The sequence below is a fragment of the Monopterus albus genome, unplaced genomic scaffold (assembly GCF_001952655.1).
Source record: "Monopterus albus unplaced genomic scaffold, M_albus_1.0 scaffold7.1, whole genome shotgun sequence".
Taxonomy (NCBI): domain Eukaryota; kingdom Metazoa; phylum Chordata; class Actinopteri; order Synbranchiformes; family Synbranchidae; genus Monopterus; species Monopterus albus.
The window spans coordinates 4,304,819-4,330,898 of NW_018127887.1; the positions used below are offsets into that span (position 1 = coordinate 4,304,819).

Consider the following 26,080-nt stretch of genomic DNA (forward strand, 5'->3'; position numbering starts at 1 on the left):
AACCTGAAAAATTCTGTCAACAAATAACAAGCCACCTCCTCCTGGAGCCTGTGAGATTTCAGCTGTTAGGGATGATTCAGTGTGAAATGACATAACTGTCTATACTGGAGGTGGGAAGTGCGCAGTGATGACACCCCTGATAGAGAAACATCCCTATTCATGTTCTCCACCAGGCAATTCCCAAAGAATCCAGTTAAAGCCAAATTAAACCATTTTTCACCCAGCTGTGCACCACACAGTTATACTTAGATGAAGTTAAAATAGTTCAAATGCCACTTTCTAGAAAGTCACACTTTATATGACGTTGTAACAGATGGATTTACTGAGTCAAGCGTAGTTGTTAAGGAAAAGCAGTGGACTAGAAGTTGCATAAAATTCAATTTCTCAAGTAAAATACAAATACCTCAAAACTGTACTAAGTACAACACTCTAGCAATTCCACTTTCTGCCAACAGCTTTCCCCTCATCCACACCCTGCTGGTATTGTTCCAGCTGCTAGTCTGTGTCTGATACACCCCACCACAGTCATTTACTGATCACCTGGTGGATGCCTTATGAAAATCGCCCGCCGTCATCACATTTCCTCTCCACAGGTCTGCTTTGACCTCATTCAACTAGATTATTGATTAAGCAGTGTAACAGACCTACTGGAGCATCACTCTTGATCCAAACATGACGTTTACTGCCTACAGGAAACACTCACCGCGGCTTCATGCGATGGATTTCAGACTAAGGATTTCCACTGGGTCTCTGAACAATCTGCACAGCCCCTACCCTGTAAACAACCTAAGAGGAGGAGGAAGAAGAGTTTTATTCTCCTGACTGGGCAAACAGCATTTTGCACCACTGTCTTGTTTTATGTTATACTTATCTGAAGAACCTATTCCAGACGTTGCTAAAGATGCAGATACAGCAGATGCTGTCCTAGTGAAACATATTTTATTTTTTGATTATTTTTCTATCTGGTATCAGGTTCCCATTGTTCCCTCTGTGCTTCCCATTGTTTAAATCAAAACTGACTGTGGTACAAGCTAATATCTAAGTAATCACTATAATGGTTAGTCATGAGGATTAACCACAGGATTGTGGTGCAGTCTGTTGTTTCTCTGCCTTTTGAATGTCTCCATCTGCTGGCGGAGCTGTTGTAGTGCAATGTGGTGACTCTTGCAAAACAATGTTTCACTGGGAGCAAACTGTTATTTTAGCCTCTTAGCTTTGTATTAAAAGGATAAACATGACAAAACATTTCAATAACATGCTTTTAGTTTAGAAGAAAGAACATTTCAGTGTTGTTTTTTTAAACAATGGTATTTTTAAAAAGACACACACCCTCATTTTGATATGATGTTTAATTCATTTCCAAATCCCTAAATTTCACTGGAGATTGCTGGTGTACTGGGATAAAAATTTGGGCTTCGAGGTTGCATATGTAACATTCTGGAAACATCCATTGATCTATGCATATCAAAACACTGTATCTATGATTTACTTAATTGATAAATACAGTATATCACTTGATTAAGTGCACTGTGGGAATATCATTGTTAAGATAAAGATGAGCTTGCAAAGAAAAATAGGATGAGCTAGTTTTTTTTATTTGATTAACAAAGCAAAATTAAATTCAAACACTGAGCTTACAGAGTAAAAAAATCAAATGGCTTTGGTTGATGTTCTAAACCAATGAAATGATTAACATGTTTCCACTTTTAGCGCTGTCACTGTAAATAATTTAGAGGCTCATTATCAATCCAAGGCGCTAGGATGATCTTTATTTGGCTGAATCTATGATGCAGTGGTATCAGTTCAGGTCCAAAAAGACCAGAAACAAAAGCTTTCATTGTATAAATCTGGTGATAAACACAACCTCACAAACTATAGACTGATTTCTCTGTTGTCACAATTTTCAAAAATTCTGGAAAAACTCTTTAATAACAGACTAGACACATTTATTGATAAACATAATATCTTATCTGATTGTCAATATGGTTTTAGGTCGAAAAGATCAACATCCTTGGCCATTACTGACCTGATGGAGGACATTACAAGTGCTATGGATGAGAAAAAATATACGATGGGGATATTTATTGACCTAAAAAAAGCTTTTGATACAGTTAATCATGAACTATTAATGGATAAGTTGGAGAAATATGGGATCAGAGGATTGGTTGGGAAATGGATCAGAAGTTATTTGACACAGAGGCGTCAATTTGTGAGGTTGGGTGAATATCAATCAAGTGAGCTGAACATTGTGTGTGGAGTGCCTCAGGGTTCTGTGTTGGGACCTAAACTATTTATATTATACATCAATGATATATGTAAGGTTTCTGAAACTGTTAAAATGGTTTTGTTTGCTGATGATACTACCATTTGGGCATCAGATGAAAACTTACAGCAACTCTCTGTAAGGGTTTCAGAGGAATTTGGGAAGATAAAGAAATGGTGTGATAATAATTTACTATCTTTGAATTTAGAGAAAACTAAATATATGGTATTTGGGAACCGTAGACCACATAATGAACTTCAATTGAGAATTGGGGGTGCCAACATTGAACGAGTATATGAAATTAAATTTCTGGGGGTAATGGTTGATGACAGATTATCCTGGAAATCTCATATTAGACATGTTCAGCATAAAATAGCTAAAAATATATCGATATTGGCAAGGGTTAGACATATGCTGGACGTTAAAGCATTGCGGATTTTGTATTGTTCATTGATTTTGCCATATTTGGAGTATGGTGTTGAAAACTGGGGAAATACATACAGGAGTTCACTTCAACCATTGTACATATTACAGAAGAGAGCGATAAGAGTTGTGCACAAGATGGGGTATAGGGATCATACAAATGTAGTTTTCATACAGTCTAAATTGTTAAAATTCTTTGATTTAGTGGGATATAAGACTGCTGTGTTTATGTATAAGGCCAGGAACAATTTATTGCCTGGTGGAATCCAAAAGCTATTTGGTGAAAGGGAAGGGGGGTATAACTTAAGGGGACATTTAAATTTAAAAGTTCATGCTATACGAACAACCAAAAAAAGATTTTGTATTTCTATAAGTGGGGTCAAACTATGGAATAACTTAACTGTGGACATGAAAAATAGTACCAGAATTAAGGAGTTTAAATATAAATATAAATGTATGTGTTATACAAGATATATGCACGAATAAGTAACAATCTGCTTTATCTATGTAGTGATATTGCTTGCAGCCAATGTTGCATAAATTTTGTATAATATGATGTCATGGGGTAGGACTGGATAAGTCTGACTTCTTCCTACTCCATTCAAACATGTATTAGGTGTAAGCAAACTGATTTTGAATTAGTATTGGTTGGATATGTGTAATCATGTGTGTTATTGTCATTTGTTCATTGTTCTGTTCTGTTCTGTCTGCATGTTTGAAAGAATAAATAAATCAATCAATCAATCAATCAGTTCAGGTCCAAAAAGACCAGAAACAAAAGCTTTCATTGCACAAATGTAACTAAAATACTCGACTGGCAGCGAAACAGGCTTTTTAATTGGCTAAAAATGCCACAAAATTCATCTCTAGCCCAGTAACACCAGCTGCAGGGTCAAATCAAGCTTACCACAGTTAACAATAACACACTGGCACAAGGTTTATATATAAAAACATATATTTATTGATCTGTTACTGTTTGATAATGCGATCAACAATGAATGGCAACGAGCCAGGGGACATACTGTACACATATTAATAGAAGCCTTCGAGCTTCTGCTTTTCTGTTCAGTGGCAAATAATTCAAAGAAAGAGAGAGAGGAAAAATATTCACTATCGGCCATACAGGTGAAGAATGGTGAGATTTAAAAAAGGCATCCTGCAGCCCCTGTTCAAAGTGGTTCGTCTCCTAAGCAGGTACATTTTTACAAGAGGGGTAAAAATACTGTACATTGTTCTGTATATTAATGCAGTTGAAGAATATCAGTCATTTTATTTATCCTTTGTTTAGGACAGTGATAACTACTCTGCTTTTTCTTCCTCCAAATCAAGCAAGGATAAATAACGTCAATTAAAGGATTAAAAATGAATTTAATGATATTTCAACACTCTAAAGACATAGAACCAGAGGTGCTCTGTATTTGACAAAATAGTGTGTGGATTAAAATAGATAAAGTTATATATATTTAATACTATATAAAGGCTTGGATCTCTAGATACAAGAACAGCCACCAGTGCTGTCTGCACTCATTCCTCAGTACACAGCCCCTTTGATGCAACGACAAACTCACACCTGCTTTGTCTCATTTTCACTCCATGGACCATCAAGTCTCATACTGTACATCTGCAACAAAAGGAACACAGGATTCTGATCCCAAAAGTACATTTCCCCCCGGTGACAAGTTGAACTGCTGCAGTTTTCTGATAGGAAAAGAAAAACTTAACAAACGAAGTAAACTTTTGATGCAAAGCAGAGTCAGTTTAAAAACATCGCGCCCAGAGATGCACATCAAGGGAACATTCTGCACTAATTTACACCAAGTACAGTTAGATAAAGATGGTTTTAGGGTGTTTTGTTCATCATAACCACACACACAAAAAAAACCCTTGTGCATAAAACTCATATGGGGTCACAGAGGCTTGTGTACATGTTTTGCTCCCACTGACTCCAGGCTGATGGGTACTGATCAGTAACACAGAGCTGATTTAATTAAAGCAGAATAAACCTGTTGAGTGACAAGCGGGAAGCATCAGCACAGGATATGCTGCAGGAAAACTACATAAGGTTGGGAAACAAGGGAGGAGGAATGGAAGGCTCAGTGGTTGAGCAGTTTCTCTTCAAGGCTGTGGTTGTTTTGTTCATATAGAGTTTATGTGAAACAAAGTGGTTCAGTTGCAAGGTGAGTGTGAACAGAAGAGACCAGATCCACATGTCTGTTTCAGTCCAGGCAAAACGTTTACATTCCACAAAACAAATCAAATCTAGTTCCTCAAATTCACAGGACCATTTCTCAATCTCTCCAAGATCATCATCATCATCATCATGTTCTCAGTCTCTGTTGAGCAGCGCCAACATTCACACTGTATGTGCAAATATCATCTGTAACGCAGAACCGTTCAAAAACAACTTGACAAAAAACAACACAGTAAACAAAGAAGAACTTTTTGCAGTCCCTGAAACATCCGTCTCTGTTCCACCGGAAGAAGCTCTTTACAGTGAACTTCACTTTGTTTCTAACAGTTTAAAATCAGTCACTTTATGTGCCACAAAACTAACTGAAGAAAGGATTAGTACAAAGCTGGGCAAAAACGCTCAAAAGAAAGATAATGATTGCACATACTCGGACAAGAAACCCAGCAAACATCCAGGCCGGGTGTGTCCCATTTAAACTTCAAAGCGGCTAAAACTTGTTTACTGTGCTATGAGAACTACAATATTTGCTTAGTGTTCATCTCCTACCTCGTTCAAAGCCCTGTTAAGAAATGTATAGTAAGATATGATACAACGGCGCTGTCACTTAGATTCAACCCTAGGTCTAGCCTAAACCATAACCAATGACATTTAACTGATTTGAACTGAGCTGCGCCAACACTGGGACTAACCAATAAGAAATCTAGTTACTGTAAAATTATGTTTGACTTTATATTTAAAGCATCTTTAAACTCTAAATGCACAATTTGTGGCAGATCTTTGGCCTCAGTGGTAAAACATTTCACTATTATGTCAGTCTAGGTTAAAAAAATAATTAGAAAACCCCACCCTTATTAGGTTTGATTTTGGTCAAGCAGTTCATTTTGACCTTTCTATATTTCACCACTCTCTTCGTTTAAAAAGGTCTCCCTTCATTGGCATTGGTTCTTTACATGTTTTAAATCTGTGACTGTTGAAGACTGAACTGTTGCTTAAAATACAACAGTGTGAATTAAACCATTTGGGCAAAAATGCTAATTTCTGATGTGATTTCAAGCTTCCTTTCTAAAAAGTAGTCTGTCTTCAGAGGTCTAATGAAACTTCTCTGTAAAATATTCATTCATACTATAAAACCTCAAACGTATTCCATTTCACACTGGCTCAAGGAGACAGCTGGCATGGAAACGATATTTAATATTTAGCTCTGTAATCTTCCAGAATTTGGCTGAAGAATAATGAAAAAGTTAAAACCCCTCACACATTTGGCAAATCTCTGATCTAGAACAGGTGAAGTGTTATAAGAGAGGTGAAAAGCTAAAGGAACAGAAGAAGGCGGATCTGCAGGACTTCTGACCATCATGCTCTCTTTAATCTGAAGCCTAGCCGGTGATGAGAACGCAGCCTTGTGGCTGCTGCAAACAACAGTGCTGACTATTAGCTTACATCGCACTTTAGCGTCCGTACAGGGACCACACAGGGCAAGTTGGAGCTGTTGCCATAGTAACAGTTGAGAAGTGAAATTCAGAGCGGCTGTGACTGAGTCAGGTGGAGGGTGTGAACTAGATGTGTTTGGGTTTGGTTCTGTGCTGTATGTACTGGCTGGCTCTGATTCTGGGACTGAGGATGAGACTGAAACTGCTGCAGGATTTGCACCACCCGGCTCAGGGTGTCTGTGGTGGCAAATGCCAGATACTGGCAGCACAGCCAGTCCTCCAGGCTTACACCACATGCTCTGTCCAGCGAGCGCTCTGCAAACTTGATCATCATCAGTGTTCGTTTCAGGTCCAGCCAGTTCTTGAGGGTGGCCTCGCGCTGGTTGGCAGAAGTCCCTGTAATGGGGCCTGTGCTGCTGCAGCCCAGCGCCTGGAACAAGTCCTCCCGAGGGCCCCAGAGGAGGCACTGCAGGCAGGCCCGGGCCTCGGACATCCGGATCCTTTCAGAGGGGTTGACTGTGAGCAGTAACCTGGCCAGCTGCTGCAGACCCTGTGAATAGAGCGACCTGACAGGCAGTGGCGGCAGGTCTGCCCAGGTGTACTCCCTCTCCTTCAGCTCCGGCGTCTCCTCAAAGGGGTTGGATAGGTGCAGCATCTCATAGATGAGAATACCTGTTTGAAACTCGTCACACTTGCGGTATTGAGTAGCTGTGATAATTTCAGGTGCCAGGCGTGACTGGTCGCGCAGCGAACCAGGGTCAGCCACCATGAGAGTGCTCTTCTGCTTTGCTTGGGAAAAGTTACTGATGATAAGGCGGGCGGGGCAGGTGGCACTGGCAGCAGAAGCAGCAGCACCGGCAGAGGTCGCACCAGAGCTGCTGCTGTTGCTGTTGTTGTTGGGCTCGAGTAAGTCCAGATTCCAGGGGTTGCCAGGCTGGCAGTGAACCAGGAGCAGGTTCTCCAGTCGCAGATCACAGTGGGTCACGTGATAAGGTTTCATGTGCTCCAGGCCGGAGCACAGCTGCAGCAGCAGCAGACAGACCTGGCGCTCATACAGCTCTGGGTTATGAGCGTGTCGGGCCACACCTTCTCGAACAAAATCGGCCACTGTCTGGAAGGGGACCTCCCGGGTGATGACTACCACTCGGCTCTTCAAGTGACCAGCAGCGTTCATGTGACCTGCTGTTGGGGTTTCATCTACTTTACCGTTAGGGGCATTGGAGTCTGTCGCCTTGTTTTCAGTCTTAATCTCTTTCTCTTTTAGCTCATTAGCCTTTTCTTCCTCATCCTCTTCTTCCTCATCTTCTTCTTCCCAGGGCAGGAGACGGGTGGGGACGTCAGCCAGGAAGTGTCCACAGTCCTGTTGGATGTTGAAGTGCACAGGCAGGTTCTGTCTCACTGCGAGGCTGTGGAAAAACTGCTGCTGGGTCTCCTTCACTTTGCTCCGACAGATCTAGATAAACAAAGACATGCATGAGAAGGTTAACAATAATGCAACGTGTCATGATGGAGCTGCTGCTAAATTACAATTTGTCAAATTACAAATATTCTGTAACGAATACGTGATGAAGTATTATCTGTGAACATTGATACGGTTTATTTCTCTCTGATAGCAGACTCCAGGCTGTTAAAGGCAGCAGTAAGAGTGCGTCTCTGGCTCCTAAACCACAGTGACAACCTCTGCAGCTCAGTCTTTATACACTTTGATCACAGCACAGAGAAGAGAAGAGGATCTGTCTCCCCAGCCTCGACTAAAATATCAACAAAAGTCAAAATATATTACGAAGAGATTTCTGGTTGAACAACTTTTATAACTTTCTTCAAATTAATGGTGTCACTTTATAATTAATTATCTAACAGAGAGTAATCTGTGCACAGATCACTAAATCAGTCAGTTTTACTGACACAACCAACATTAGCAAACATTTTCCTGTCAGAATAAAATAAAATAAATAAGAAATATTTTCACAACACAAATGACATTGAAGTATTAAAGTAAATCTTGCTATAATTTCTATGTTCATGTATAAGTAATATATGATAAAACTGAATTATCGCCCTGCTCTACATTAATCCCTTGCTGAGTAACATGTGTATATTCCTTTATGACTGGTGCCACCTAAATCATTTCACTTTATCACATCAACCTTGGTGGTCTTTGGCATGATTTATGTACAGTTGATTAGATTGTGATGTAAAACGAGTAACTCTGCACCAGGAAACGTGTTTCAAGTACAGTGTATACTCTGTATGAATGTTCATGTGCTCTGGATGTAGACATGTTGGCTCTGAGATGACAGCAGGTCATTCTTTAAGGACATACTATATTTGTAAACTTTTCACCACTATAGCGCTGATTATAACACAGAGCTCCAGGTTAGCATACAATCCATTTTATTTATTGTCCCCTCTTGTTTTCTTAATGCCGACAGACTGGCTCACTGAATCCCTGTGAGTCAGGAACTCACACAGACATGCTAATGAACAATTAGAACCAAATTAAAACTAGCATTCACACAACATGTAAATTCTCATTTGCATGGGAATCAACTACACTTATGGGGTTAAGAAAACAGGAGAACAATTGGGCTGCATTAAAATGGAGAGGTGGGGAAGGTTTAATGAGGAAGTTGGGCCTATTTGTGTTCTGCTGCTCCTGGTTGCCTTATTTATGGATGAGCATCACACAAAAAAACTCTCTTGAGGCTGTTGTTAATATGAAGGAAAGGTTGAAGTGCTGGGGAGTGGAGAGAGTTTCATAACCTGTAAATAATGCAACCTTCATCCATATCTGCTTTGTATTTCATTTCAGAACTCCGTCCTCCACCTCTCTGTCTTTCTCTCTCTCTCATACACCTACTGCAATACCTGCAGGCAGTTATCTATCCATCCATCCATCATCTATCCCCCTTATCCTGAAGAAGGTCATGGGGGAGCTGGAGCCAATCCCAGCTGACATTGGGTGAGAGGCGGGGTCCACCCTGGACAGGTTGCCCGTCGATCACAGGGCTGACATGTAGACAAACAACCATGCACACTCACATCCACTCCTACGGGCAATTTAGAGTCATCAGTCAACATAAGCTGCATGTCATGTTCACCTGGAGAGAACCCACACAGGCACAGGGAGAACATGCAAACTCTACACAGAAAGGCACCGGTTATATAAAGGAAAAAAATCAAATGCGTGCACATACAGGCTTTATTGCACAATGTTGTGCCCTAAAGGCTCAAGGTTTAGATGCCAATATTTCAGCAAAAACACCTTCCTGCTGCACAGCCAAGAAAGTGGGAGGAGATTCCACATCCTATAAACAAAATATAAGGATTTTATAAATCTACTGCTCGGACAGAAACTACCAAAAATATATCAAATCCGTTTGATACAGGGAGAATGCAAAGCAAGGTCTCCAAATACAAACACAGAGAAACTAACATGATGGTGAAAATAAGCTGTTTGTTGCGATATTTCAGTAAAAGCATACAAATATTTTAGGGTCAGCAGCTGCATATACTTAGGAAAGTGGGACAAAGTAGTTTCAGTACATGCAATCAGTTAGTGTTTCAGGGTCATACAAGGTGTGAGGATTTCAAATAGTATGGTAAAGCTTGGAAGTGGTGATTCTGAATGCTGTCATTTGGCAGAACAAACTGAACATCTCACCTTAATGGCATAGTTGACCAGTGGGTCCTTGGCGTAGGAGGCAGTGTAGTAAACAGCATCCCCAGCCTCACAGCAGGGTTTCCCAGTGATCAGCCTGAAGTGGGACCAGCTGTCAGTGCCGAATCTCAAGTGATCCTTCTGGCCAGCCATGAAACGGTCCTCACACTTTGCTGCCAGTTTCCGCAGCGTTTCTGTGTGGAGGCCCCGGATCCTCCCCACCACCTCATCCCAGCTGTCCAAACCCCTGTAAAAAGCAGCTCTCTGGGGTTTGAAGCAGGCTCCTCCAGTGGCAGTACCTCGACCTGTTGTCCGACCCCTTGTGGCCACAGACTCTGTACTCGGGCAGGCCCTCCTCTCTCTGCCAGTGGTGGTACTGGGTGCAGCAGATGCAGTTTGGGGCACCGGTGAGGATGGGTTGTTAGTTGTGTGGCTCTTGTTGGTGACTGTGACAGCTGATGGCCTCTCCAGGGAGTCACCGCTCTCATGATCGTGGGCTCGATGAGGCTCAGAGCTGAGAGAGGAGCACTGACTAACTGTCTCCCACGTGGAGTCCAAGTCATAGAGAGGGTTGGCCACACTCAGGTTGGTGCCCCCAGGCTTAGCCTCGGCCCGAGGTTTAAGGGCTCCCTGGATTGGCTCTTTGCCTCCCAGGCTGGGTTCAGTGCTGGAGCGAGGTACAGCCTTCTTGGGCAGTGGTGGTGGTGTAGCCTTAGGAGCTGGCTGGTCAGAAAGCCCGTCCAGGTCGATGGAGGCCAAGGTGTCATTAGATGCTTTCATGTGTCGTGGTTGTTTCAGTGGGATCATGTTGGCTCTGGACAGACCTGGAGGAGAGGACAACAATACCATGTTGATGGTGTGAAGAGGAATCCATGAAATTCAAGCTGATAGAGTGTAAACCACTGCAGCATATAAAACTGAGTGGCAAGCACAATGCTGTGCACATGGCAGCTTCGACCAGGAAAGACATTTGTGGAAATTAACCAAGTATATTTACTTCAATACATAAGCACAATTTGAGGTACATGTATTTTAGTATTTCAATTTTATAAAGTAAACATATTAAGGGTGCAATGCTATGTAGTCTGGATTTAGGTATTTTTGCATTTCCATATCGGTACTTTTACTAAAGTAGAGCTTATGAATATACCTTCCACCTCCAGAGGTCTGATTGATTATAGTAAATAAAGGAAAGCAAAACAGTGAGGTCATCCTTCTGAGATTTAGCAACTTGCTTTCACTTCCAATTTTACTTACAAGTTTTGATTTTGATTTGTTTTCCTGTAGACATATTGTAAAATCATTCATTATAAAAAAACGTTCACAGCCGCCCACTGGGTTGCTGTCTGGACAAGAGGCTGACACGGGGTTGTGTGCTACAGCACGTGAGGGAGCTGGTGGTCCTAAGGAGAATTCATGCCGGGGGGGAGGACAGCTGGGCACAGGTCGTCCCTCCAACCGTCCAGCTGCCTGGCTCAATCTGTAGCTCTGTTCTCAGTGAGGCTTAAAGAGGCAGCGTGGAGAGCACATTTATCAGTGGACTGAAGTGACCTTATTTTTCTGAGATGGTGGTGGGAAGGAACTGACGGGTTTATTGGACTCCCTCACTGTTGTCTGGAAGTGAGGACCACAGAGGCATATAGGCCACACACACAAGTGCCTGATAAGATGAAAAGAACAGAGGCTTCATGCCACTTGCACGATAGCAATGAAACAGCGTGATAGCGTTAACTGAATGGGCGTACAAGGTCACAGGCAAGCCTGAGCTTTTAACTCACCAGGGAACACCCCAGTTTCTTGAAAGATTAGGATGAGAGACTGCTGAGTGTTCTAAGATGGAGGCTTTCAAAATTACATCCTCTGAGAAATTACTTCTCTCATCCCCACAGGAAAAAAGGAATCTGCTTAAACAAACCACTTCTCTTTGCATGGCAGCACAATGCTACTGATGATAAAACTCCTACTGGTAACTTCTCACGTGTGCATCATGCTGCCATCAACTTAAGAAAGCAGTAGAAGCCTTTAAAAAAAGCAGCCAGGATGAAGTTAATGAGTCTTGTAAATCCTCCCAGGAATGAAGATTTTGAATGTGTTGCTCCACCAATCTGAAGTAATCCATCCAAGAAAACCAACCTCACACCCATCCGGTCGTAGGGTTCTTCTACTGCAGCAGTTACACAGCACTACCTCGGTCTGTGACTGTCACTTCACTTAAAATCAAGAATATATTTGGTGTAATCATAATAGAAAATGCTAGTATAACAACTGGCGTGGGGAGATAACCTAATATATCACCTTACAATTAACAGAAAAACATGAAATTAAATTAGTCAAATCTTCAAATGTAATTTTCGACACTTGAGAAGCTAAATTTCAATCAAATTGACTTTTGACACAACAACAAAACATGCTGTAATGTTACTGTGAAGGGTCAGATGATTAAATTTAACCTTGTATCTGTGTCTGGCAATTCAATTAAACATTGTAACTAATGACAGTGGGAAAGATGAATTCCTCTTCCGTGGAACACAGAACCTAATGTGCCTGACACAGCTATTTAGCTTCTGCTGTCAGTGTCCTCAGCCCAAACCTGGGTACCACTACATGCAAACGTAGAGGCATCACATTCGCTCTGCCGCTGATTGTCACATTATCAATGCAAATATTAAAGAACTGACACATGGCTTGTTACACACATTGTCTAGCAGGGTTGGGTTAATGATTTCCTCTCTCTTTAGACAGATTTAGCATATAAATCAAAACTATGTCCCAAATTCATTTACGGTTTTAACACCTCCTCTTAGGCTGATTATAATCAAGCTAAGGCACTTTCAAATCCAAAAAATCCTGAGCTCCTGTACATAAAACAATTACAAGAATTCCAGATAAGGCATCCCATTCACAATCCCAGTAAACAGATATTTTCCAGTATTTGTTTGTAAGGAGATAAAAGAACTTGTTGCTGCAGCAAAGTGATTATTGCAGCAATTGTGTCACAATAAAACTAAGTCTGACACTGCAAAAAGAGCAGGTGATGGGAAAGATAGAAGGAATAATTGGGGTGGGATGAAGCGAGTGCAGTGGAGTGGCTAGAGGTGGTCAAAGTGAAGGAGGTGACAGAGAAACACAGAAGCAAGGGTGTGAACAGGAGACACCTGACAACAGAAACAGACAGGTGACGAAAGACGAGTACAGACAGACAGGGAGGAGAAAGAAGCCTACCTCAATTCCACTAATGCCTTAAAGTTTTCAGGTAAATGCGGCACAGCAGAGTGAAATGCTTTTCTCTTCTTCCATACCTTAGAGGATACTTGTACGCGGAGCTGCTGGCGCCAACAGGCAGACTCTACGCTCCCACCAATACTGTGTATTTCTCAGGGAATGAAGCAGTGAGCGCTCTGCCCCCCACTGCCTGATGCTCTGATTAAAGCACGAGTGTGTGTATACTGTATATAGCAAGTGAGAGAGAGACACTTAAGCTTGAAAAGTGAATGTGTGAAGAGAGAACACTACTGCAGCCAAACGTGAAAAGCACACAGAGAGGAAAAGCAAATCATTTCTGAAACATGTAGAAAAGATGAGACAGATTGGAAACTTAAAAACAGGCATCATGCTCAGTGGCTGATTCTTAATCTTCAAAGCCACGCCCACACTCCAAAACAAAACCGACATTCTGTACAATGACTGCAGGCAGGCAAACATACAAACACTCACTTGTGTTGTTCCTCATTAACAGCATGTACTACTGCAGAAGAGCATGTTGAGGCTGCAGGCACCTCATCATGCATCATCCAGGGAGCTTTTAGCAAATTCACAGTATAACCATCCACAGAGTTAGTGTCCATTCTGGGCATCACACACACACACACACACACACACACACACACACACACACAGTATACCCAGTTTACACATACACTTGTAAAACTAAACAAAACAAGAGCCTAATTAGGGCAACAATGATACACAAACACTCTGCCTCTGATGAGTCTGAAGACCACGTTGAAATACACTGTGAAACACCTCAGCAGTGGTTCTGCTCCACAAACTCACACTCCTCACCCTATCACTTTGTTTCTATTTCTTTCATTCTCACACACCACTTGATCACAGTGAGATCTTTTCCCACACAGAGAGCTTTGTGTTGTAGCTGTCCAGCTATGTTTGGAAAGCTGTGTCTACTCTATACTACATCGTCCTCCACACACTGCTGCATAAGCCTGGTTTTAATGTGCTCATCATTCCGCCAGCGCTGAACCTGTCGTCCTGAGCTGCTGACAAAATCTGATGATGAAACGTTCACTGCCAAGTTGTCACAAACAGGCTCCAGAACAGGGACTTTGCATCATGGTACTGGAGGAATGTAATGGTACAGGCTGAAGTATTATCTTCCATTTAATATAGATAATTTCTCTTTTTGTTTAAAGACTATGTCTGAAACTGTCATGTGATGCTGAGACAAAAATATCAAGAAGCTAGGTTTTAAATAGTTTCCCCTCTAATATTTGCTACGTTTTTCCTCACAATTTCATTTTTAACCACTTAAACCAATAAAAGCCAGCACATTGTTTGAAACCTCATCTCCATGCAGAATAATGGAGCAGACAACAATATATGTTCTTATAATGTAGGTATTAGTGTAAACCTTGCACAAGCTGGTCAATCACATCAAATACAGTTTTCAGAAACACAACAAAAGGAGAAGATCCTTGAGAAATGTTATTCTAAATTCTAACTTACAGGCTGTGGGTGACAAGACGTGTCAAGATTCTGAGCTCCAGCTGTGTTTCAGAGGAGGTTGTGCTCAGGAAGGAGATGTATTCTGTTTCCTAGAGATGAACATACTTTGACCTCGCCATCAGCAGTTTATTTGCAACTCATTTTTCTCTCCAACATTCTTTCTGAGAAACATTTTCTAAAGAAAACCTTGTTCACCATAAACTACAAACACTTGGAACCACTGTGGCGTAAAATCATTTAATGCATGTAGTAGTGGTAGTGTTAGTGTTTATTAACAGAACATCGGTGCTATACAGAAGGACCAATGATCATTTAGACAACAAAGCTCACAGAATTTGTGGTAACCTCACTTGCGCACACACAGTATAGTACTGTTTTAGGTGCATGCTTAAAGCTTTAGGTCAGCTATCCACAGCACTAATCCACCCTTGTGCCCTTAAGTTTAAGAAACCATAACCATTTTGCGTCTTTCTTACCCAGATTGCTGTATGTGGCACTGCACTGGCTGGAAGAACGAGAGTGGGAGGGATGGGAGTGATTCCCATCATCCTCTGGTTCTCCAAGGCTGGCGCTGCCCTCACTTGCTGAAGTTGGTACAGCAAGCTGGTTGCCATGGCCATCCTCACTCTCCCCAAGCACCAGCCCCAGATTAACTTTGGCAGGGAGGGAGGTGACATCGGGCAGTTCCCGATCTCTGGGGCCGCTGCCACTGACTGGTACCTGGCTGCACATGACAGAGAAAGGATGGCTTGGTTAGTTACAAAAATGTGGAATACTTGGTTCGTTAACAGTCACTATGGCTCATTACTTAAAAAATTATTTCTATTCTCCTTTCTGATAGCATTTCCCAGCACCTTGATTTTGTTCATTATTCTGTTTATGATAAGGTTTAAGTCAGCAAAGCAAGTCAAAAAGAAACAGGAAGATGGTGAGCTCCACCATGAAGTGTTCATAGATGATAAATGATCTGCTTTTGATAAGGTCTTCATTCTGCCTATGAAGGATCACTTTATCTAACATCACAGGAAATGAAAACACATACAACGGTGTTGTTATCTGGTCACTCTATTCTTTTCACTCTCTCAAATCAGTGTCTGCTTTACTTCATCAGCTCACTTCATCTTTCTCAGCAAGTGATGAATTGGAGACAGCAGAGCTGTAAGTTGGGGGGGGGGGGGGGGGTAGAAACTAAGGAAAGATGGAAGAAAACAGCAAAACGGGATAGAATTGTTTGTGATCATTTGTTTGAAAGACTCCTCTCTGACTGAAAGTGGTTATGATTTGAGGAATTTAAAGAGGTGAGATGATGTGGTAATAAGGTGGCAGACTTAAATGTGATTGTTAGCTGACTTTTTTTTTTCATTAAACACTTTTAATAACAAAACTGTAAGAGTGTAATGAAGAAATCTGGTTGTACTTAAGAATAAACTAACACATCCACCTAAAAAGAACAAAAGTTGTTTCTTGACCGACATATTAAAAGTGCAGTAACAATATCACCTCAAGAAATTTATATAAGCATTAAATTATGAAACACAATGTCTGTCCTCTTAAAGATCTGCTGCATTTTATGTCTCTGTTATAACAAAGCTCTTCAGAATGACTTACAGCAGATGAATATACAGTATAAAGTTCTATTACAACAGGGAGCCATAGCTTCATACTGTACAAATGAGTTGTGGACACTTCATATCTGAGTCATATTATCTTATAGTTACTCAGGGTGTGTTATCAACTGCACAGAGTGACTTCAGGCACAGTGCTAAAGCCCCAGAGATGCTTGTATATTGTAGCTTGTTGCTGCCAGAGATGATCTTCCACATATGTCTCTTATAAAGGAAGTGGAATTTTGAAAATGTAACAATAAAGGCTAAACACATCTTATATGCAGCCCAGCTACAGGCCTTTCTTGAATATGTGATTAACTGAAATAGCATTTCCAAATGTAGCTAGTCGATTCATATAATAAAAGCAAAAACAAACAGCTTCTAAAAGTGTTTTGTTCCACAAATCTTTCAGTTTTAATTCAAGTTAACTAAAATATCACAACACAACCTGATTTTTTCTCCACTGTCACCTGGATAACTGCCTGTCTCAGCTCTACGCTAAATAAAGCTCAACAGATGCTATTCCATTAGGAGCCATCTGGGATCGTCTGCCTCTCTGATCACAGTAAACAGAACACTCAAAGCAACCTGGATGTTAACCCCTGATCTGGTAACAGGTCAGCCATGGCCTTTCAATGTGACCTGTGTGACAAATTACAGCCTCGGGTGAACTGGGTTATGATCGCCCAGGTTGGGTGACATTCTGAACTACTGTAGGTATTACATCGTTGTGATACACAAAGTACCTGCTATCTAAGATTTATGTAAGTGGCTGGCCCTGCCATCTAAATCTGAGATGCTCTTTTGGTGTCATATTATTCTGGCACTGCTGTAATGCACTTGGATCTTATTTATCATTTCTGTCTCTTTCCTTGAATAACTAAAAAAAGGCTGATTTCATAGCCACAGGCACTGTGATGGGTGGAACCTTTTGGCTGTATTATCTCGACCCAGGTATGTCACTTCCTTTGACAGTAATGCTGATTACACAAACTCCTAATATGACTAATGATTTATGTGATCATAGATAAAAGTCCCAGTCAAGAAAAAGTACAGGTCATGACACCATAGAGGCCTCTGCATGTGAAAGTTTGGGGTCTGTAGCACACTTTTCACAGCATCTAGTGAACTAGTAGAATGAGCTGAAATTCCTCTACCACAAACAAACTGGGCAGTTATTCACAGAGTGTAAAATCAAGTGCTAAAGCCTTCACAGGACTTGATGGGACATTAAATTTAGCTTAAAATTGATCATTTCCTGGAATTGTTACTGCACAGGCATGTTGGAGACAATGAACACAAGTATTATTTGCATTATTCTGACTATGACTTGATAGAAAAGTGAGCACTTGGTAAAAAAAAAAAAAAGCTGCTCACATGTCTGTCTTATACCTCAGGGACCTTGGGACACCGTGTCTCAGGACCGCATCAGATCTGACATGTTTATGGCCTGTCTTTGTCGGCCATAAGCTCTCTCAGTCTCTTTTAAAGACCCGATCAATAGCCTCCAAGCTGCCTCAGTGCATTACATTAGCACTTGCTAGCACTAGACAGTTGCTATAAAAAGCCTGTAATGATGTTGAGAGCCAACTAGAAAATAAACAGTAAGAAGGCAGAGGCTTAAAGACTGAGTGTACAGTAACTAGAAATGCAACAGCATGTCAGCAGTACAGTATGATATAATGCAATGCAGAAGGCTGGTGGCCTGAACCCTGACTGCCTATTAATGCAGTTTCCCCTTTTATTCTTCTCTGTTCTGCCTACATGAACTTACTCTACCTAACTGACTAACATTAATCCTAGTGAAAACCAAACTATTTATGGTTACTGTCAGCTATAAAAGTGGCCAAAAGAGCATCATCTGTAGCGAATAATCCTGTATGAACAGGATGTGGATACATGCCTTGAGAGGCCCTTGACACAAAAAAACACCTTAATGGCTGCTACACATTTCAGTGTCAGGACCTGACTTGTTCAGACAGCATCAAGCTGCCTCAGTGTAGTTCACTGTTTCTCAGATCTCTGCTGTAAGAAATGGACAATCACTGATTCAAAACACAAATCATATCACCTCAGAAACTCCCTAGTAAGTCAACATGGCTTCAAATGACCTAGATGGTCACAGGTGTGAATGAAAAAAAAAAGGTTTCAGTTCTTACCCACTGTACTGGCTCACACAGTTTCCCATCTGGAAACCTTGAATACAAGGCAAAGGTGAATTCACATTCTAGGGAGAGCAGTAATTGCAGGCTGGCAAGTTCTGAAGAATCAAAAAAATCTTTTCCTGCGTGTGTTCGTTCATTGTCTTCCTGTGTTTCTCTCTATATGAATGTTCTCACCTACCTGAGGTAATGTGTTTGCCAGCTCTGAAGAGCACGCCTACTGTTAACCAATAAAACTGCTCCAGTCCAAAAAAAAAAAAAGAAAAAAAAAAAAAACAACAATGCGGAGTTAACCCCTTCTCTGCCAACAAAAAGAGAAGGTCTGTAGAATGACCTGCGTGAGCAGTTCATATTATGTAATCCCTGACCTACTGCTTACCCAGGGGCAGGTTTTTAAGAAGCAGTTTTCAACACTAAACATAAAGGACTTTGTTTCATGAGAATACATACAGTACATTACTATTTGTCAGCAGTTAGTGGAAGCAAATGGGACTAAAAATATGTTCTGGGCATCAAACAACAAACAGACAGCAAATAAATAGCAAATTTAGAAACCACAGAATCAATCTTTTCACTTTTCATTTGAACAAAGCAGCAACTATCTGAAAAACTGGAGGGACCTTGTAGTTAATAAAAATCAAACTGGTTGTATAAGAACACTTCCAATCCCTTTAACATTTGTCTCCGAAGCACGGTGTGGTGCTTGTAATCACTTTCTACAAGCACATTCTTCCTGTAGACTTCGATTATGTTATTTCTTCCTCCACATCACCAAAGGAAGCTTTGAGACCAAGGAAGAGGTTTAGTAATGTGCTGTTTCTGGGTCAACTTAAAACCACAAGTCAGTACCTGAGATAAACATTAAATACACTGTTGAGTCACACCGTAATTTACTATCAACACACTAAAGGAATAAAGTCGCTGCTAACTGACAAACTCACAGTGAACGTTGTAAACGGCAGGGTCATGAAGAGAACGCTTGTAAAAGACAGGTGTAAAGAAAATAAGGCAGAGTAGACCAAAGGTGAGATGGCTGAAAGTGTGACATACTGTATTAAACCTGGTTTGTTTAATGTATAATTTCACACAGACTTATATGTTTGTAGCCAGTATGTGAATGTGTCATACAATACTACAAAAACTAATTGCACTAACAGCTTTCAGTGATTCAGGAAAATGTTAGTGGAAATACAACGAAATGTCAATTTTTGTATGTGAATACCTGATCAGTATTTTAATGCTGAGCGACATTTTCTGATGCTCACTGAGTAGGAAAAACATTAAATATGAGTACTACTGCAGTTTATTTCCACTGCTGAAATCAGTCCTGAAGACTAAATGTGGTACAGGCCAGTTATTTTACTGTGGTTAATACTATGAGCTTAGTTTATACAGTATGTCATTATTCTTCATCTGATTACTCCATCATCCTTCAAACAACTTATGGATTCTGGCTTGATACGTCTGCCAGTTATAAAGTGAGAGAGACATGTACTTCTGGGGAGAAGAAAGAGATGACTACAGCTAAAGTTTTAGGAGGAGAGAAAAGAAGGGGAGCTAGAAAAGAGACAGAATGGGGCCAAGCTTTTGACAGGATAGAGAAGTGAAATATATAAGAGTTCAAAGTGTTTTGGGGCTCAAAGGAGAAAAATACTGTACAAAAGAAAGGCTTGGATGGAACAGGAGCAAAAATGACATGAAAAAGAGTGATGGTGGAAAGTCAAGCACCTTTGAGAAGAACACAGAAAATATGGATAATATGATGGTGGCAGAGTTACCAAAACAGGAAAGTAACACATTCAAATCATTGTAAAGGTGGGGTCAAATATGAGATATCAGGTGAGAAGATAAATGAGAAAATCTCAACAAGCTGCACATCATCTCAGTAAACTGGCAACACCCCTTATAATAAAAGTGTTTGCTGCTAGCTTTAAAAATCATTTACTAAATAGTCAGTTCGCATCATATATAAAATACAACACATTATAATGCAACTCAGCAATCTAGCAAATTATACTTTCTAACCAAATAAGTGTGTCATCACTATTGGTACATCAGGTACATCAGGGTGAGGTGGAAGATTAAATATTTAGAATCTGGGGCGGGGTCTGGAAAGAGTCTTTCCAAACAGACGGTTGGATTTTATTGCCCCACTAAGCTTAATACATTGAAAATCAAATCATAAACCTGGATGTGAAATTCAAGTGGTTTTCCTGTTGTCAACAAACAGTAATCTTCTATTGTGTTGATACAACGTGGAACGGGACTGTTTTCACACTGTGTTCTCTAGCCTACTGTCCCAGTGACTGGAAGTTCACATTCTTAGCATTGCTTTCAGTGTAAAGCTTTCCTGATGAATACTTTTTTGGCCACTGCAGCATCTGTCTTCGAGCATCTCAGAACACTTACTGTAGCTTCATTTCTAAGGCAAAAACAAGTCACATTCAGCACAATAAAGCTTATGATCGAGAACAAAAAAGTGCCACATCTGTGCTATTTTCATCTGGCACCATTACACTGCATGTAAGTACCTCAAAAAATGTAACATGAAGGGCAACAGCAAGTCAAAGGCAAATAATTAACATGTGCGAGTAGACTGATGTACTACTTGTGTGTGTGTGTGTGTGTGTGTGTGTGTGTGTGTGTGTGTGTGAAGAGACTAAAGAGAATATGCCTTTTAAAACAGTGATTAATAGAGTAGTTGTTGATCTGGCTGTTGGATGACCGGTAACACACTGAGGTTCTGAGCACAGACGCTGTTGTTCAGGTAATAGATGACATTAAGGAACAGACCACAAACTGTAGAGTCCATGCAGTCTGCTGTGCAAGTGGTGTGAGCAGGCAAGCCGAAGTAAAATTTAAATTTTCTATCTGTGATGAGATATCTGTATGACAGGAGGAGAAGCATCCCTGGCACTTTGGAGAAGCGGCTGACAAAGGCTGAGCATCTTAATTTGAAGGTGGGTCCCATGGGTGCTCAGAAGTGAATACATGTGAATAATGTTAATAAGGACACTGCATGAAAACTTTTTTTTTTTAACATCAGCAAGAGGTGAAGTAGGCAGAACAAGTGCAAATGAATTTGACAGATAACTAAGAATTACAGAACAAATCTTAAAGACAAAGACATTGTAAAAGGAATTTGTGTAATGCTCAGCTACAGTAGGTCAAATTATCATTCACCAATTCCTGTTAAAATGTTCACGTGTTGAAAACCTTTGGCTTCAGTAAAATAATTGCCCTCCAAGGTTAATCTTCATACAGGACTACCTAATGCACATATACAGTACATACACCTAGCAAATTACTTTTAATCTTCACTAATCCTAACCCTTATAATTACACAAATACATATCCACTGTTGCCCGTGAGATTACCTGGGAGTCCTTTGCAATACAAGCCTTACCTCAGTAGCTTTATGTTATTTTTTATTTATTTAAATCTCAACTGTGTGAACCCTCAGTTTTGAACAATCATTACTATGAAGTTCTGCTCTTACAGGCTTTACTGTGATCATTGGGTTATCATCTAATGTACTGGCATCAGTAAATAAAACTTTGGACAAATACCTGAAGTCCTTCCTGGTGAGATTGCCTCTAGTTGTGTGTGAGGATGGTGCTGGCCCTGGGCTCAAAGGTCTGGGTTCCTTGCTTCCATCAGGTGTCAGCAGAGCAGTTTCTCTGCACTCCTGTACTCGCAGCTCTCCTTCTCCATCACCAGGGGTGCTGCCACTCTCTGGTTTGTAGGTGAAGATGATAGTTGGCTTCTGGGTGGGATCCTCTGGTTTGGCCTCTGTGAACCAGTGATTACTTTGGATTGGAGGTGGTGGAAGAATATGAATGACTGTTCCATCAAGCCCAACTAAATTGCCCTTCTCTTTCTCCCTCTCCACCTTCTCTCTCTGATCATCCTCATCTTTCCGCCGACGAAAAAAGCTCTTAAAGGAGATCCAGCGTTTGGGTTTGGAGTTTTCTGTTGAAATACGCCTTGCCTCTCCACCCAGACTTCCTTCACCCTCACTGGGTCGCACAGGGGAACTAGTGACAGAGCTTTTAGTCCAGTTGCTAAAATGTTTCTGCAGGATGTTAGAAGCATGGTATGGTGAAGAGGTAGATCTAGGAGGAGGAAAGGGGGCATTGGGCTCTGATCGGGGGCTGGAGAGTGGGGCAGCAGCTGAGGCACTCTGAGATTTAGACAAAACTTTCAAAGGCGTGTCCTTCTTGGGCTTGGAAAGACAGCCATCAGCTGAGGAAAAAAGAGGCTTAGGTCGGATGAGAGTCTCCTTCATGGCATCAGGTGGGAGGGCATACAGTTCATCAGAACTGAAGGTCTTGGTTTGTGCTGAGGGTGACTCTGGAGGAGACTGGGGAGGTTGGATGGAGGCCACAATTTGTGAAAGCACAGCACTGGCTTCCTCCCTATAGCTTACCACTGTCCCAGAAGACAAAGCTAAGTCTGTATCATTATCTTTACCACAAGTAGCGTCTCCAGTTGTCTTGCAAGTGCGTGTAACAGCATTGGTAGTAGGGCTGCTTTTAGGTAGGTTTGCAATGGCAGGGGAATTTGTTGATGTAGTAGGAGAGAGGGTCCCAACTGTGGAGCTCATCACAGCACTTGTCACAGTATTAGAGTCTATAGTTGCTCTGGATTGTAAATTTGGTGCTTTGGACATGGTTTCAGGTAGAACTCTAGTCTCCTCAGAAGAGGATCTCTCTGCTGTGCCTCTACCAGACATAGTTTTCTCTGTTGATGAGGACTGGACACTCTCAGAGGAGCCAATCTCTTCATAAGTATGGCTGACTGCCCTATTACCTACCCCTTTCGGCTGTGGCAACTCCCCACTGAGTCCCAAGAAACTCTTGTACACAGCTAGGTTATCGTATGCACTTGGATTGATAACAATAGGTACCTTGACTGCATTCTTGGAGCTGCGGGCATAGGCTGGTTCATCTCGAATAATAATGGGAAAAGGAGGCATGCCTGCATTATTAAAACTATTAAACTTGATCTCTGATAAGTTTGGGGATTTCACAGGTACAGTTTGGGAAGAAGAAAGACCAGCAGTGGGAGAAGTAGGAGCTGACTTGTAATTGAGGTGTTGAGTTGGGATGGAAGGGCCAGGATAACTCCCAACCCCTAGATCCACTTTAGGTATCTTTTGGCGAGGACTTGTGCTTGATGTCCACACTTCTTGGTAGCGTATGCTCCCTGATTTCTTTCGTGATGTACCTGGCAGAGCAGTAAATGTGGGTGGTGTTGGCATCACAGGAGAAGATGGAGAAATAGGGGAGGCTGAAATCAAGGGCTGACCTAAAGGAGTGCTACAGAATGATGTGGGGCTAGAAGGCATTGACGGGTTTTTGGGTTTTGGAGTAGAGTCTTGAATGTGTTCATCTTTGTTGGCCATAGATGCTGACACATCCACTACAGTGTAAGGCTTACAGATCAGCGATTTCTCCAAATTCACTACACGGTATGGTTTAGCTTGCTCCTCAGTGGGACTAAAACTGATAGTGACAGGCTGACCTGGAAGGGCCTGGGGCATTGGCATGCCTTCTCTACCATCCTGATCTTCTAATCTAATGGCCAGGACAGCCTTGTGTGTTTCATTCAGCTTGAGTGGACTCAGTGCTTGGTGAAGAGGCTCCTTTTTTGGAGAAGCGCAGGAGACAGGTGCCTTAGAAGATGTGGGAGAATGCAGGCCATTTCGTAGAACGCACAGAGCACTGCTCCCGCTGCTGGAAGTTGTTTGAGAATCCTCTGGGAGTGATGACGATGATTCTGGGGAAGCGGTAGACTCTGATTTTGATAGAAAACCACTGCCTTGCATGTCACAAGGTCCATAGGGGAGAGGGGCTCCGCTGGAGTCCAAGGAGGGATAGCCATTTAAGATCTCATCATAGCTATCATCATAGTCCACTGCACAAATCCTCTGTAGTGAGCGGTTGCGAAGTGGTACTGTATTCCACTTTTTTCCTGCAGCAAAGGGGACTGGAGACAATGTGGCAGCACGGAAATTTGCAAATCGTGGTTGGCCTCTCATCCGAATCTCCATGGCAAGTAACTCTTCATCACTTTCATCCCAGCTCTCATGTTCATCATCATCCCTTTCAGTGTCTTCCTCCTCTTCCTCTTCCTCATCATCTTCACCTTCACTGGAAAACTCTGGATAGCAAAAGCGACCGCCCTCTGTACTAATGATCTCAGTGCTGTCACTAAGAGATACCCGTTTATGAGCAGTGCTGCCACCACCACTACTGCTGCTTCCAATAGCAAGACAACTTGAGGCTGGAAGGCCTCTTTCCATGGACCGTTGGTATGAACTACTGATTCGCCCCCAAAATAAGTCCTTGGAGCCGGAAAGGGGTGTGGGGCAAGGGACAGGACTTAACCCAGCAATCTCCTTTAAGACATCTGTTAGTCCACTGTTGTTGTTATTTCCACTAGGGGTCCTTGGACAAAGTTGTCCATAGCCCTCAATTTCCTCACTAGCATCTTCTTCTTCGTTGTTGTTACTGGGCCCACCGGGCCTCTTACGGTTCAGTCCATTTCGACTCCAGACTGTGAAGGCTGATGTTTTGCCCTGTTCTACTACATTTGGTGGTCGTTGCAGGTTGCCATCTGAATCCAGCCCTGCAGAGGAGCAGGGCAGCATCATAGTAGGCTTAACAGCAATGGTAGGCTTCTTAGCCACCGGTGGACGGAAGTGTCCTGAGCGGGCAGACCCACTAACAATCTTCTGGGAGTTGTTGGTAACGTTAGGGTGGGCTCTAGCCCCAGAAGGGAGTTGATTTGGTTGCTGAGTTGTTGGAGGCCTGTGCTCAGTGGGAGGCCTCCCCCCACCACTCAGAGACAGACAGTGCAGACTTTTAGGTTTAAAGCAGTTCTTGCACTCGCCAGGTTTCCAAACGTGCTCAGTGAAGGTGCTGCAGGCCGACATGACTACTAGTCGAGGAAGGCAGCCTACTGGATCAATGGACAGGAAACCCCCTCCATGAAGCTAAAGGCTTCAGGAACTAACTATAGTACAACACTGATGAATGCTACTCAAGCCTCAAATGCAGGGTAGAAATGGACCTGAAAAAAGAACAGAAGGGAAAAAAAGTTTTAAAAATTTGAATGTAGTTTTGATTTAATTGAAAACAATCATTTCATTTATTGGCCACAAATACTTCATCTAAAACTGCACAGAGTAGTTAGAAACCTAGTTATTTACACATTTATGTTGATACAGCATCAAAATACTGACTCAAACAAAGAAAATATAAAAGGCAGTACTACACTGTCTCCATTAGGTGGCAAACTTTCTCTACTTAGCATCCAATCTATCCTATGAGCCAGTGATCTGTTTCCTCCCACCCCAAACTGGACATGAAAGATTCAAAAAGCAGAGGGGCACAAGTGAAGAGGATTAAGAGAGATTATTTCTGAATTGCTGCTCCTGTGTTGTTTTTGGCTTTTCAGCCAGGCTTAGGTGAGAGAAAGGTACTGACATTATCAATGAATCAAAACCTTAAAGCCCCAAATCCTATGAACTAGAGCAGTTACATGAAAAGTGAAAATCAAAGTGCTTCAGCTGAGTGCGCATGTACTGAAATCTAAC

General features: G+C 41.7%; 1 protein-coding gene across 1 annotated transcript; it reads right to left on the reverse strand.

Moving 5' to 3' along the window:
- Nucleotides 1–3,664: 3,664 nt before the first annotated feature.
- peak1 (pseudopodium-enriched atypical kinase 1) lies at nucleotides 3,665–25,551 on the reverse strand. The gene is made up of 4 exons (XM_020623081.1): nucleotides 22,047–25,551; nucleotides 15,185–15,432; nucleotides 9,972–10,792; nucleotides 3,665–7,760 (listed from the first exon to the last, which is right to left on the reverse strand). Exons 1-4 carry the CDS (start codon nucleotides 25,415–25,417, stop codon nucleotides 6,396–6,398), a joined length of 5,805 nt encoding a protein of 1,934 aa, XP_020478737.1. The 5' UTR covers nucleotides 25,418–25,551; the 3' UTR covers nucleotides 3,665–6,395.
- Nucleotides 25,552–26,080: the final 529 nt, after the last annotated feature.

Coding starts and splice junctions, on each gene's coding strand:
- peak1 (XM_020623081.1), bottom strand. CDS start 25,417: ATGTCGGCCTGCAGCACCTTCACTGAGCACGTTTGGAAACCTGGCGAG. Junction 10,793..15,184: donor TGCCACATACAGCAATCTGG/GTAAGAAAGACG, acceptor CCTCTCCTCCAG/GTCTGTCCAGAGCCAACATG. Junction 7,761..9,971: donor TGGTCAACTATGCCATTAAG/GTGAGATGTTCA, acceptor TTGTTTATCTAG/ATCTGTCGGAGCAAAGTGAA.